This window comes from Schistocerca piceifrons, chromosome 1 (genome assembly GCF_021461385.2).
Source record: "Schistocerca piceifrons isolate TAMUIC-IGC-003096 chromosome 1, iqSchPice1.1, whole genome shotgun sequence".
NCBI classification, from domain to species: domain Eukaryota; kingdom Metazoa; phylum Arthropoda; class Insecta; order Orthoptera; family Acrididae; genus Schistocerca; species Schistocerca piceifrons.
In genome coordinates, this window is record NC_060138.1 from 1,147,628,048 (window position 1) to 1,147,643,240 (window position 15,193).

The following is a 15,193-nucleotide window of genomic DNA, read 5'->3' on the forward strand; positions in this document are numbered from 1 at the left end:
TAGTTCTAAGTCTAGGGGACTGATGACCTCAGATGTTAAGTCCCATAGTGCTTAGAGCCACAACATGTGATGTGTGTTAAGATTGTTACTTCTCCATATTAACAAAGTGTAATGACAGTTTACTACACAAAAAGCATACGAGTTGTTCCGTCAGAGTGCAGCCTTGTCACGGAACGCGTAGACCGGAGGCCTGCTGCTCTGTACAGCAGAGTCGACGGTCTGTGGCAGATCAGACAAGAGAGTACGATGTTGGTACGGGCATAACTGTTTCGGAGCACATCGTTCGCACAGAGCGTTGGACATGGGGTTCCACAGCAGAGGAACCCTATGTGTTCCCATGTTTACCCAACGACGTCACCAATTACAACTGCAGTAGACTCACGTTTGTCGAGACTGGAATGTGGATAAATGAAAAAGTGGCGCTCGATCGGATGATCACTTTCTTTCTTACATCAGTTGGAGAGTCGAGTCCCGAAACACCGTCGTCCAGGTTAAAAGATGCTCGGCGCCAGGGCTTCCATCACGACTGTGTTGGTAATCGAAAGCACCATCACAGTTGTGGAGCACGTGAACCTTGTTGTGGACCACCTGCACCCCTTCATGCTTGATGTCCTCCACAACGGCGATGGCATCTTCCAGCAGGGTAACTTGTTCATACCACAAAGCCAGAAAGGTAATACGGCAGTCTGAGGAGCTTGATAGTGGACTAACGATGATATCTTGTCCATCAAATTCGCCTGACCTGTACCCGATGGAGTAGATCGGGATCGCTATCGGGTACCATTGCACGGACACAAACCACCGGCGTGCAATTTCCGGGAGATACGTGGCCTGTGTGAGGACGCCCGGTGCGACATACCTCCGGGAATCTCCAAAGTACTTGTCAGATCCATGCCCCATAAAATCGGTGCATTGTTGCGTTCCGAAGGTGGATCAACAAGCTGTTGGGGTTGGCTCATCTCGCGAAACTTGATGGTGACGCCTGTCATCAGCGCCCAATTTCCCCCAGTAGTTGTCTATGGTTGTGACGGTTTTCTCCGAATTCCGGTTGACCTGTGACACAAGAATAGCCCATTGTCTGCACAACGACGAAGATGTAGCGCATCGAAAGCTTCGAACACCTGCTGCCTGAGCACAGTAAAATCCACTGATATTGGCCTTCTTGATCTTCCGTCGCTCGACTCCCATCCCCATGACATTCCAGTCACATGACGTGCAGAACTGTTCTGTACACCGTGGTGACAGGGGATCTCTCTAGAGAACACAGCAACTCTCTCAAACTCAACTGCTCATCAATTGCTCATCCACATTCACCTGACGCTTCGGGAGCGACTTGAACACGTGCCAACCTGATTATCGCCCACTTGCCTGAACGGCCACTTCTAATATGGGCGGGCGGACTCGTGTGCGAATTGTTTGTCGCTTTTATCTACCGCTCAAAATACTCTTTATCTATCTTTTTATCTCTTTTACGGAATGACAAGGAATCTCTGCTACGCACGTAACATGTCTACTTTTAGTTGGTACAAAAGTTGTTGCTCGTTAACATATTTTGTGGTGACGCTTTAGGAATAACTCGTAAGGAAGGGTTTGAAATTATGCTTAAGTTGGTTGGAAGTCAGTAAGTGCTCTCATTGGGGAACACTGGGTTAGTAATTTGCGCTCCATTTTAAGCAAAAGCAAGTTCTTCACGCTTCTCCATGTTTATGGCTTTGTATGTCCTGAATTATGAGTTCTACAATGAAATAATTCTGCAGGTACGTTCAGCGATATGCGTATTGTACGCGCAAACAAAGTTGACACTCAGCACAGTGGCTGATGGGAGCGAATGCGAAGGCATTTCCCATTTACAGCCGCTCTTATCAGCCAGCGCACCAAGTGTCAACATTGTTGTCGCGTTTAATATATACTGTCTGCTACGTGTGTCGACTGCATTAACAGTGCGAGATGTCAGCGATAAAAAGTTTTGTAAAGGTTTGAAATTATGAGTAAAGTTTATAGAAAGTCCCTTGGTGCTCTCATTCTCAAATTCTCGACGAATAAGGTTCGAGTATTAGGGCGTCGTTAGCTATGCAGTCTCAAGACAAAAGCACAGTTTCTAACTTTAATCGTGACTGCATTTTAAATTTATAAATTCGGTCGGCGATTACGTGGAACTTCAGTTTTTTTGTTGCGCATGGTAGCTGTTACACATTGTTGCCGCGCCTCAGGTTCCGAGACAGTCGTCCACTAACTGATACTTCATTTTATAGGTGGTGACGTTTAGAATATTAATTCCGTTTTTTGAGTGAAATGGGCTCTATGTCTATACTAAGCAAGCGACCTTAGGATGCGTGGCGCAGGGCACCTTCGGTACCACTAACATTTGGCTAAGTTTGTAATAGCACGATTACCAACATCGTCTACAAGAGGACTTTTACTAATGAGCTTATACCACAAACATGGACGTTATTCAAGATAAGTAAATGTGCCGTTCAAGTAAATAAAGAAAATAAAGAACGGTATTAATCCACGTGCGCATTTGTGCTTTAGAAAGAGGATCCCGCCCACCCATACCCACCCATAACAACATTCTATCCCTTGCTTCCTTGCGGTACAAGACTCTACAGTAAACGTACCATAGAGGTTGTTTTGACGTTTCGTGGTGGTAAGACTGCAGAATAATCGAGAGATGTTCGTGGGACTTACCGAACTAAAGAAAAATTGTTAGAAAATGTGTTATAAAATGTTGCAAGATTTTCGAAATTCTGAAAAAAAATGTAAAAGCTACGTGGAAAGACGGGTAATATACAATATGTACAAGAACCAAGACGGAAAAATATGAGTGGAAGAGCAGCAAGGAAGTGGTCGGATTAGGAAGAGTGTAAGACGCGAATGTAGTTTTCGCCCTTATTGTTCAATATATACTTCGAAGAAGAAGGAGTGATGGAAATAAAAGGAAGATTCAAAGACAGGATTAGAATTCAGGGTGAAAGGATATCAGTGATAAGATTCACTGATGACATCGCTGCCCTCAGTGAAAGAGACGATGAATGCAGAACCTGTTGAATGGAATTAATGGTTGTGAGCTGAGCACAGTAAACCGAAGAAAAGAGGAAAGGACGTGGAGTAGCAGAAATGAGATTAGCAATATAGTTGGCTTGAAATTTGGGGATTACGAAGTAGAAAAAGTTAAGGAATTCTGGTAACTTGGAAGCAAAATGACACATGTCAGACGAAGCAAGGAGGATAAAAGCAAAAAGAAAATAAAGCGGATTAGCAGAGGCAAAGATGGTATTCCTGGCCAAAGGCATCTATTAGTATCACACATGGGCCTTAATTTGAAGAAGAAATTTCCGAAAATGTATATTAGGAGCACAGCGTAGTATTGTGATAAATCAAACAGGAAAAGAAAAGAATCTAAGCGTTGAGATGTGGTGTTACAGAAAGATGTTGAAAACTGAGTGGACTGATGACACTAGAAACACGGAGATTCTCTGCAGAATCGGCGAGGACTGGAACGTCTGGAAACCATTGACCAGAAGCAAGGACAGGATGACAGGACATGTGTTAGGACATCAAGGAATAAATTCCATGGCACCTCAGGGCGATATGGAGGATGATAACTATAGGAGAAGACAGAGAGTGGAATGAATCCACCAAACAACTGAGGCCCAGCGTGCCAGTGCTACTCTTGAGATGAAGTGATCCACAAAAGGAAGGAATTCGTGATGAGTCGCTTCAAGTCAGACGGAAGACCACCCCTCAAACAAAATTTAAAATAAGGATGAATTTAAGGGCCCCGAAACAGTCAATTTTAACTTCGAAAACGAAATGAATTTTCGTTCTTTTTACATAGGAGCCTCAGTTCACATTTTTCACAATTGCAGAAACAAAGGCCGTCAGCTTAAAGAAATACGGTAGCAGTTGTAAATGGGTCGAGTCGTCGTGTGTCTAGACCGTTCGCCGGGTGCAAGTCTTTCGAATTGATGCCATTTCGGCGACTTGCGTGTCGACGAGGATGAAATTATGATGATTAGGACAACACAACACTCAGTTCCTGAGCGGAGAAAATCTTCGACCTAGCCGGGAATCGAGCCCGGGCCCTTAGGATTGACATTCTGTCGCACTGACCACTCAGCTACCGGGGGCGGACAGCAGTTGTAAATGATGGCGACTGAACGTGTTATTTAAGTTTTCTTTCATTAAATTCTATGATTGTTGGCACAAAATTTGACAGTGGGAATTTTTAACGAAGTGGTAAATCTGGTTTTTACTAACGATAATCGTAATTGACTTAGCTTGCAAGGTGATAAGCTTTTCTCACGCTCTTTTGTTTTCTTTTGTTGGGATACACTCTGCTGCAAATGTGAACAGTTTTTTTATCGTCACTTCGCGATTGCCTTGTTGGTCTTATCATACTGCAGCGGCTTTCCCAGCAGTTATTGTCTTGCTAATGCATTTAAAAATCTTCTCGAGATACTACGGAATGTGTCTTCTGTTTCAACGTACTGTGCGTGGTGGCAATCATTTTGCCTTACAGTCCTGTAATGTACGTTATTCCCTCCTCTTTCCACACAGTCTGCGCTACATTACTCAACAATGAGAACATTTGTCACGTACCAGTCACCCCTTGCCCCCTCCTCCAACACCGATTCTTAAAGAGTCGAGTACCCAAGAGAGAAACAGCTTCAAAAAAGTTTAGGAAATGTTTAAAATTGCGTTTCAAGTCAGTTCGAAATCGCTAAGTGCCCTCATTATTAAACACTAGAACAGTACGCTCTGTAGAATCTGCGTTCCGTTTTAAGGAAAACTAGTTTATCACGCGTCTATGTGTTGACGACGTCATATCTCCACAACTCTGTGTTGTACAGTGACAAAAAATTAGTCACCCCTAGTCATAACAAACCTCAGTTAATAGCGGGTAATCCCATGCCTGGATTTGATAACCGCATGGATTCGCTCAGGAAGTGAGTAGGAAAGGTTGTGCAGCACGTCGTAACCACCTTGGAAAAAATAGTGATTGTCTGCCACTGTTATTTTAAATCTTTCATGCGCCTTATAAACACTTGTATAGACAGTAAAGGCAAGCAGTGCACACGTCCCTCATTACACTCTTCGTCTGAGAAAATCACTCCATCCTGCCAAACAAAGTTAAAATAATTGTTAAGTCGAAAATGCACCTTTTTTTGTCTCCTACTTACATGGTTTTATTAAGAAATACTTGTATCTCCCCCGTTTTCGGCGTAAACTAATCCATTTGGTTTTGTGACTCTCAGGTTTTTTGTGGAGTTTGAGTGGGGTGGGGGGTGTGGGAGGGGGCGTTCTTCGCTGACATGAGTCCTCTGGTTTCATGCGACTCGCCACGGGTTCCTCTCCTGTGCGAAACTTTTCATCTCAGAACACCACTTACATCCAAAGATCTCAACTATTTGTTGGATACATTTCATTCTCTGCATACCCCTACAGCCTTTACTCACTCTAGGTGCCTCAAGTACCATCAAAGTTATTCCTAGACGTCTTAACAAATGTCCTATCTTCGTGTCTCTCATTCTTATGAATGTTTTCTACACGTTCCTTTTCTCATCGATTCTGCGTGGGACTTCTCCATTTCTTATCTTATCAGTCCACCTAATTTTCAACATCTTTAATGTTTCGATTTTCTTCTTGTCCAGTTTTCCAACAGTCCATGATTTATTGTTTTTCATACAATACTATGTTCCTAAAGTACGTTCACAGAAATTTCTTCTTTCAATGAAGGTCGATGCTTGATACTAGTAGACTTGTTTGGCCAAGATTTATAGTAACGTTTACTTTTTTCGATCTTCGCATATTTTCCTACAGATGAGGAACTCTCTGAAGCATTTATATACCTGTCATCAAAACGGGAAGACGAAGACAAAAGAAGACGACGTAAAAAAATTACATCATACTCTGTGTGATTAGAAATGAGATGGGAAGAAAGTTCGACGCCACTGTAAGCAATTAAGATGTTCTGTATAACATTTAAGAAAAAACTGCGAAGAGTTATGTACAAAGGTGAGGTGAATAACCAGTCACCAAGAGAGGAACAAATAATGTAAAAGGAGTAATGTGATCCTCGCAAGGAAGAAAACAACACCGTTACTTGTCTGTTAAAAGTTGTGCAGCAATCAACCTGTATTTTGTATACAGCCACAGTCTCAAAATATCAGTTTTCGACAAAATAGTTTTATAAAAGGTCGTTTTACAGATGTCAGTTTCATAAAATTTGTTCCTCTCTTTGTGACCATGCCGCTTATTAATTTAACTGACTTTTATTATGGCTTCTTTAGTTCGACAGGCAAACATACCAAACCATGTCACTGAACTGTGAATTTGAATCTATTAAAGTGGAGTGAGATATTAAATATTTCCATGAAATAATGGAGCCAAGGCCAATAGCTTCTCAACTCACCTTTTTTACTTAGTACTTCTCAATTTTCTCTAAATGACACCAGTGATATAACTGCTAAGGCGATCCTCTAATTAGCAGAAAAATACAAGACGAAAAATTGTAAATGTAATTGTAGATAACAATGCTAATTGGATCAGTTTCCACCGCAGGTGGGTCAAGTGCAACACAGCAGTGTGTGTCTGTGTACTGCGGATGAGTGTTTGTGCAGCATTCCGTCTTATCTAGCCCTGACTCGACTGTCACGGTGACGATCATTACAAGACATGAGGTCATCTAAGTCACGTGACAAACCGAACAATTCCGCATACTGTAACGACAGCAGTGCCCGCTCCTCAACTTGGTAGGTATCTCCAGTTTCAGTTGATAATGTCTGTAAATGAAACTGAGACAGCAGGGGCTTCATATTTAAGCCTTAAACTAGTTTTGGGCTTTGACTTGGGACAATAATTACAGTACTGAATTACTCCGCTCCAATAGGAGCTTTTGTAGCTGTCAAGTACTCCAGACATTGAAAATTAAAAGTGAATCAGTGCAGATTAGCGGAGGTCGGGTTTGTCATGTAATAATACAGGGCAACAACAAAAAAATTATCGTTTTATAGGCACTAAGTCCATATCTTACTTCAGTTTTTTCTGTAATGTTAGAAAGACTAGCAGAACAAACGTAACTGGAATGAAAAGTGATTAAATTTTTCGTTACATAAAAAAGTTTTATTGAAATACAAGTTGTTGCTCGCTGCTTCGCTCGCATATCAGCAGTTTTGCTATGGTGAGTGATGGTAAGTAAGCTAGTAATTTGACGAGATGTCTGTGTATATAGTGTTGTAGAGATGTATGTATAAAAAATGCATGCTATGCAGGTAGGTACGTCCATAAAGAACGTGTTTCTCTTATTTTGCAGCATATCGAATCTGAAGGCAAGCATTATATTTTCTAATTATATTTTTAAAAAATGTCTCGAGTCATTATACTCGTGCAGAAAGAAAGGTTTTAGGGGTTTCTCTGGCTCATCTAGTACTGGATGTGTGTTTTGCCACCAATGCAACACCTTCCACTTTTGCGGTGTGCCGGCCGGAGTGGCCGTGCGGTTCTAGCCGCTACAGTCTGGAGCCGAGCGAGCGCTACGGTTGCGGGTTCGAATCCCGCCTCGGGCATGGATGTGTGTGATGTCCTTAGGTTAGTTAGGTTTAATTAGTTCTAAGTTCTAGGCGACTGATGACCTCAGAAGTTAAGTCGCATAGTGCTCAGAGCCATTTGAACCATTTTGAACCATTTTTTGCGTTGTGGTGCCTACATTTCTGATCCATCCCTCTATGATGACTAATTTGTGATTATCATTGTCAGTTAATAGGTCATAATCAAATGTAGTTTCACCAAAACCCTCCCAAGTTCCACATGTGAAGGTACGACTTCGTTTGTCGTACAGCCTTTAAATGACGCCGCCGTTGTGAATATTCAAGCACCTTGGAAGCTGTAAGAGACACATGACTCTGATCGGCTAAAATGTAACGGGTTTGCGACTGATATTAGGATGGAAGTATGTATTAAACACTTAGTGGATTGTACAAACTTTATATGCATTACTTAGAATCATATTATGTAGAACATATTATGTAGAACACGATAAAAGCATTTTCTCAAATACTATAAAGTTCAATAGTCTTTCGTCGTCTCAGAAGCCATAGCATATGCCTGCCGTACAGTGCCTAAACTGTAACAGGGTTGTATGGAATTGTGGATTAAGCCCTTTGAGGAGAGTATTATAAGCATTGTATCATTACGTTGAGTAGTATCATATAGGATACATTAGACAATAAAAGCATTTTCACAAAGATTAAATAGCTCTTTCTAAGAGTAATTATTGTTCCATATTTCGCGTTACATTCTTCAAATCAATAAATATTTTCTGCTAAACACTTTCTAAAGTAGCCTACGTTCTTCCTCAGCTTTCAGGATATCTGCACAGCATATTTTATCGAATTCAGTTCAGCGGTTTAGTCATGAAATCTTAACAGAGAGAGTTACTTTCGCATTTGTGATATATGTATGGATAAACATGAAAACATCTTCGAATTAAATCGCAGATTGCGGTTATGGTTCCACATCAGCCGTAGAACATTTAAGAAAAAATGAAAATTTGAGCCGAATTGGGACTCGAACCCGGATTTCCTGCTTGACGCGTGCGGTCGCCGTAGCCATTTCGACTTTTGAGCACGCTTCGAGAAGTGGAACAAATCTATGTTCACGGCTGATGCGGAATCATAATCGCAGTTTGAGTGCGGATGTTGATCATCAATGCATTGTCTCAGACACTGCTCTCCAGTATGAAAACATCTCTTTACTACTTAGGAATTAAGTGTCCTTAGCTTAAATTTCCTATTTCTAGTCTCGTGAAAGTTTAGTTTTTCCTCCGATGAATTGTGTGTTGTACATCTTGGTGAAAGGACCAACATTGGTCTCGCACTATACTGGTATTCTACGGGCTTTGATTCTGTCTTTCTATCACTTGGTAATCTTGATGAAAACACTTGCTTTTGTTCCGCACTAAGTTTTCAGGAAAAAAAACAAGATGGCTGTTTATAAACTGAATCTTGAGGCTCATCAAACAGCCTAACTTCTGAACTTCTCCAGCTTGTTGACTACAACACAAATGTAATGTCCGTCCTTTTTCGTACCTAAGAATTCAGTAAAAGTCTCCGAGAATGACACTCAAGCCTTTCTTTCATTCATACTCATTTTTGAATCAAAGAGGGAATCGAACATCATTTTTCGAATGTCAGATCCAGTGAACACACCTTGGCAGACGAGAAAACTTCTCTCAGTAATACTTCAAACATTTTCCATCTTTCAGTAATTCTTTTGCAACTTTTTCTTTAGGTTCAATTTAACGTGCAGCGGCAGTAATAGAATTTCTTAATGGTCCATCAGGTTCTTGTGCTAGAAGAAGAAGAGCCAATGAGCTTGTAGTAGTTACGATACGTGTGCAACTATTATCACCGAAATTTCAACTTTGTATTTTTATTAACTTATATGGATTAGATTAGATTAATTATTCATTCCATAAACCCACAAAAGATGGCATCCTCCTGGGCGTGGAACACGTCAGATAAACACATTACAAAAATGTAATTAGAAAAACTTGAGTTTGATTAATTTTAATGATCCTCCGTCAATAAACAGTAAAATTATGTACATGAATTAAAATTAAACTTCTAATATTTACAGGCTAAATACTTACATCTGTTTTCAATAAATCCATCATTCACACAGCAGCTAGTTACTTGGCTATTATAACCAAGATTTGTCAAAAATTAAAGTAAATTATTCATTTCAATGATCCTCAGTTAAGAATAGTCAAATTATGTACAAGATTTAAAATTAAACTTCAGCTATTTACTGACTTAAGACTTACATCTGCTTTCCATACATCCGTTATTCACACAGTAGGTAGAACTTGGCTGTTACAACCAAGTGTCGTCAAAAATTAAAGTATAATAAATTTTGATTAAAATGGTCTACTGCACTTGTTGAGAAATTCGTGGATGGAATAGAAGGAGTTGGCCACCAAAAATTCTTTTAAATTACGTTTAAATTGTACCTTGTCTAAACTAAACTCTTAAGAGTTGCTGGTAACTTATGCATTGCTGAATACTGGACTCGTTTCTGGGCAAAAGTAAGTGATTTCAAATCTTTATGTATATTGCTCTTATTCCTAGTATTGATACTGTGTAGCAGTTAGTTGGAAAAAGAGATGTAGTATTTACAACAAACTTCATTTAGGAATAAATATACTGAGAAGCTATGGTTAGTATGCCCAATTCTTAGAATAGGTTTCGACGTGATGTTCTTGGATTTACTCTACACGTTACTCTTATTATACGCTTCTGTACTCTAAAAATTTTTTCTCGGTTTGTGGAGTTGCCCCAAAATATGATACCATATGACATAATGGAGTGAAAATACGAAAATATGACAATTTCTTTATATTTATATCTCCTATATCTGTCATCATTCGCATTGCAAACGCAGACTTGTTTAAGTGCTTTAGGAGTTCGTTAGTATGTCGTTCCCAACTGAATTTATTATCAAGTTGTAATCCCGAGAATTTATATTCTCAACTTCTCCTATTTCCATGTCATCATATTTTATGCACACACTAGAAGGAAATCTCTTGGAAGTTCTGAACTGCAAATAGTGGGTTTTTTCAAAGTTTAATGACAGTCAATTGGCTATGAGCCACTTATTAATGTCAGTAAAAATTTGATTAGCTGCCCTTTCTAAATTTATATTTGATTTACTATTTATTGCAATGTTTGTATCATCTGCAAATAAGACAAACTTGGTACCTGGTAATGTAACAGATGACAGGTCATTAATATAAACAAGAAAAGGTAGTGGACCTAGTATGGAACCTAGGGGAACACCACATGTAATATCTTCCCAGTCAGTTGATGTCTGATTGCCTACTGCTGAAGTGCTACGTATGTATACAAAATTGCTAAAAATATATCTGTGAAATACTGAGTGTTAATTGTAAAGAAACAGATGGACGATACAGCTATTTTGTTATTGTTTTAGTGTTCAGCATACTACAAAACCAGAAGATGGAAAAAAAACTTGTTTTTCATCGTTGGCCTTTGTCTTTCTGTTTTTGGAGGGAAGGGGGTCATATTTGATACTGAGCCCCGCCAAAATATGCAGGATGAAGAAAACTTCTCGCACTCAGACTTTGCAGCACGATTCCTCACATACTAGCAATACAAAAATGTCTCTCAAAATCTTGTACTGGCCATATTTCGGGCAGTAAATGGACGTTAAAGATTAGCAATCTGGCAACACTGTAATCACGTGTGAGGCAACTGCTTTTGTCAGGAGGTAGCAGTAGTGCTGTGGAGTTGGTGCAGTGGCTATCGTATGGATTAGCGCGTAGGTGGGCGAAGGTTCGAATCTGGGTCGAAGTTTATTTGCTTTTATTTGTTAAAAGAAGGGGGGTGGTACGGTATCTGGCGTCTTGATCGTCCTACAGCGGTTACAATGGGTCTGCTACCAAACATTTGCACTTACATACCATGAGCACAGAAATGAAAATACGTTGGTCAGCATTTAAAGAAAACCTTTCCACGTCGTGGACGCGAATTGTTCTGCACAACTGCATCTACTAGATTTCCAACTTGTCTTGTGTTTATCTTCCACCAGTGGTCCTATCGAGTAATACCAACTATTATTCTTGGCATGTTAGGTCAATTACATCTCGTTAGGGTCTTACATCACCAGTAAGGCTACTAAACTGTTTCGCAAATAATTTCGATGAGACCCTTGGTGCAGGGGACACAGAAAACAGGTTTGGAATCTAGTGGCTGCAGGGGCGCGAAAAAGTTCGCATCCATGACGTGAAAAAGGCTTCTTTAAAAGCTGACCAATGGAAACGATTGTATTTCCAATTCTGTGTTTGTAGGACGTAACTACAAATGTTTTGTAGAAGACGCGTTGTAATCGCTGTGTGACGATTAAGACGCCAGATGATGTGCCATTCAGAATGCTTTTAGTAAATAAAAACAAGTATGCCTTGATGCTGAATCGAACCCTCGACCTCCTGCGTGGTAACCCAGAACACTATCAACTGCATCAACTGCACAGCCCTGCTCTACCTGCTGACGGAGGTAGTTATGGTATATGTGATTACAGTGTTGCTAGATCACCAATCTGTAACGTCTATTTACTGCCAGAAATATGCGCAGGAATTTTGTGAGAGACATTTTTGTATTGCTAGTATGTGAGGAATCGTGCTGCAAAGTATGTGTGCGCCAATTTTGTTCACCTCACTGTTAATGAGCCATAGAGGCGAACGATTTTAAAAATAAAATTGTCGTATAAAAAAGTTGTATGTAACTTGGTTACATTAACCAACTCAGATAACCGCGCACTTTAGCATTCTCTTTGGGGACTCAGGGAGGAGCAGAGGTTCCCTTTTCGAATCCACTGGACGCATTAACGGCGAGGGCTGGTGTACTGACCAGCCTGGTTGTGGTTTTTGGGCAGTTTCTCACATCCAAGTAGGTGCATATCTGGCTAGTACCCACTACTCGTCTGAGTTACACGATTCGCAAACATTTCAGAAACGACCTCATAATACTAGACGCAGACAAAAAAATTCCTTCCATGGGGGGGCGGGAGAGGTTGGGGGGCGGGGGCGGGGAGGGGGAGGTTGGGGGGGGCGGGGGGGGGGGGGAAGGGTTGGCGGCAGGAAAGGCGCCTGGGCATCCTCTACAACTAATATTGTCACGTCAAGAATAACATGATGACTTCCTGCTCATACGGGATAAGGTCAGGAAAAAAGAAGAAGAAGATATAGATTGTTTACATCAGCACTTAGTACATCGCTTCAGCATAACTTCCAGGAAATTGCAATTGAGATAAGTACGTTATCAAGTACTAGCTGCGCCCTGCGATGTTGCGGCGGTTAAACAGTTGTTTATAAAGAAATGTTAATGCCGAAACTCACTCTCGACGCGCATGCACCGTCACAAAAGTTATCTGTTGGAGGTACTGCGGCACGAGCTACTTACGGCCCAGCGAACCGCGCGACATCGAGAAAAACCATCAAATTTTGTGACGGTGAGAGAAGCTGACAGCATACATGTCGCTCACAACTCACTCGTTCACTAAGGAAAATAATTTTTACGACGCCGAATAGCGAAGCCAGGAGAGGGAGTAAATAATTTCACGACTTTTTGCGACATTCTCAGCACGGAAAAGATGATAATTGTCTTGGTGTGTATGGAGAACCAGCAGTCAACTGTTATACGTCTCTGTAAACTACTTTCCGAGATTTCTTGTTCTCTTCGTGTATGTAACGATTTCTGTCTTTCGATACACGAGAGTGTGCCTGCCGCCTGTGCGAAAAGCGCTGTGCGCCCAGATGAATACATGCCACTTTCAACGTATGTCCTTGTCACGATCGAGAAGGCCACTTTCAAAGGAAACTGCAAGTGTTTAACTGGAAAGGCAAGTTTGTTGGGATGATAGGTTCGTGGTGCCAATAATTTCATTTCAGTTAAAAACTAATTTCTTCGCTAAACTTAATGCATTCATTTGATAACTAACTGTCATGGATGATCCTTTAGTCATGATACCTATCCCAAGGGAGGAGCAGAAACGTTGACCATCCCACGGTAACGGTGACTGTTTTCGGAATAAAAGATAGCCTTTGTGTTATTTCAGGGTACAGGCTATCTCCATTCCGAAGTTCATCCAGTTGCGTCCAGCCGCTCTAACGTGAGGGAGTAGAAAACATATTAACTCGTCGAAGAAATAAAATAAGCAATTTTTAGTTCGGTGCAGCGCATATTTTATAATATTTGTACGCGCAAGAACGTAGTCTGCCCTCACGTGCGCGGCTGCTACAGCGGATATGCTCGCAAATGGCTGACATCGAAATAAGTGTCCAACGAATAGAAAAGCAACTGGAATCACTCAATAGAGGAAAGTCCACTGGACCTGACGGGATACCAATTCGATTCTACACAGAGTACGCGAAAGAACTTGCCCCCCTTCTAAGAGCCGTGTACCGCAAGTCTCTAGAGGAACGGAAGGTTCCAAATGATTGGAAAAGAGCACAGATAGTCCCAGTCTTCAAGAAGGGTCGTTGAGCAGATGCGCAAAACTATAGATCTATGTCTCTGACGTCGATCTGTTGTAGAATTTTAGAACATGTTTTTTGCTCGAGTATCATGTCGTTTTTGGAAAGCCAGAATCTACTATGTAGGAATCAACATGGATTCCGGAAACAGCGATCGTGTGAGACCCAACTCGCTTTATTTGTTCATGAGACCCAGAAAATATTAGATACAGGCTCCCAGGTAGATGCTATTTTTCTTGACTTCCGGAAGGCGTTCGATACAGTTCCGCACTGTCTACTGATAAACAAAGTAAGAGCCTACGGAATATCAGACCAGCTGTGTGGCTGGATTGAAGAGTTTTTAGCAAACAGAACACAGCATGTTGTTATCAATGGAGAGACGTCTACAGACGTTAAAGTAACCTCTGGCGTGCCACAGGGGAGTGTTATGGGACCATTGCTTTTCACAATATATATAAATGACCTAGTAGATAGTGTCGGAAGTTCCATGCGGCTTTTCGCGGATGATGCTGTAGTATACAGAGAAGTTGCAGCATTAGAAAATTGTAGCGAAATGCAGGAAGATCTGGAGCGGATAGGCACTTGGTGCAGGGAGTGGCAACTGACCCTTAACATAGGCAAATGTAATGTATTGCGAATACATAGAAAGAAGGATCCTTTATTGTATGATTATATGATAGCGGAACAAACACTGGTAGCAGTTACTTCTGTAAAATATCTGGGAGTATGCGTGCGGAACGATTTGAAGTGGAATGATCATATAAAATTAATTGTTGGTAAGGCGGGTACCAGGTTGAGATTCATTGGGAGAGTGCTTAGAAAATGTAGTCCATCAACAAAGGAGGTGGCTTACAAAACACTCGTTCGACCTATACTTGAGTATTGCTCATCAGTGTGGGATCCGTACCAGATCGGTTTGACAGAGGAGATAGAGAAGATCCAAAGAAGAGCGGCGCGTTTCGTCACAGGGTTATTTGGTAACCGTGATAGCGTTACGGAGATGATTAATAAACTCAAGTGGCAGACTCTGCAAGAGAGGCGCTCTGCATCGCGGTGTAGCTTGCTCGCCGGGTTTCGAGAGGGTGCGTTTCTGGATGAGGTATCGAATATATTGCTTCCCCCTACTTATACCTCCCGAGG

The 15,193-nt window shown here is 41.2% G+C and overlaps 1 protein-coding gene across 1 annotated transcript in view; it reads left to right on the forward strand.

The window, feature by feature from the left end:
* Window positions 1-6,536: 6,536 nt before the first annotated feature.
* Window positions 6,537-15,193, forward strand: part of LOC124778742 (3 beta-hydroxysteroid dehydrogenase/Delta 5-->4-isomerase type 1) — a 129,909-nt gene continuing 121,252 nt past the window's right edge. Inside the window, exon 1 of the mRNA XM_047253665.1 lies at window positions 6,537-6,564. Within this exon, the coding sequence (XP_047109621.1) occupies window positions 6,537-6,564 (28 nt within the window). The remainder of the gene's footprint in view (window positions 6,565-15,193) is intronic.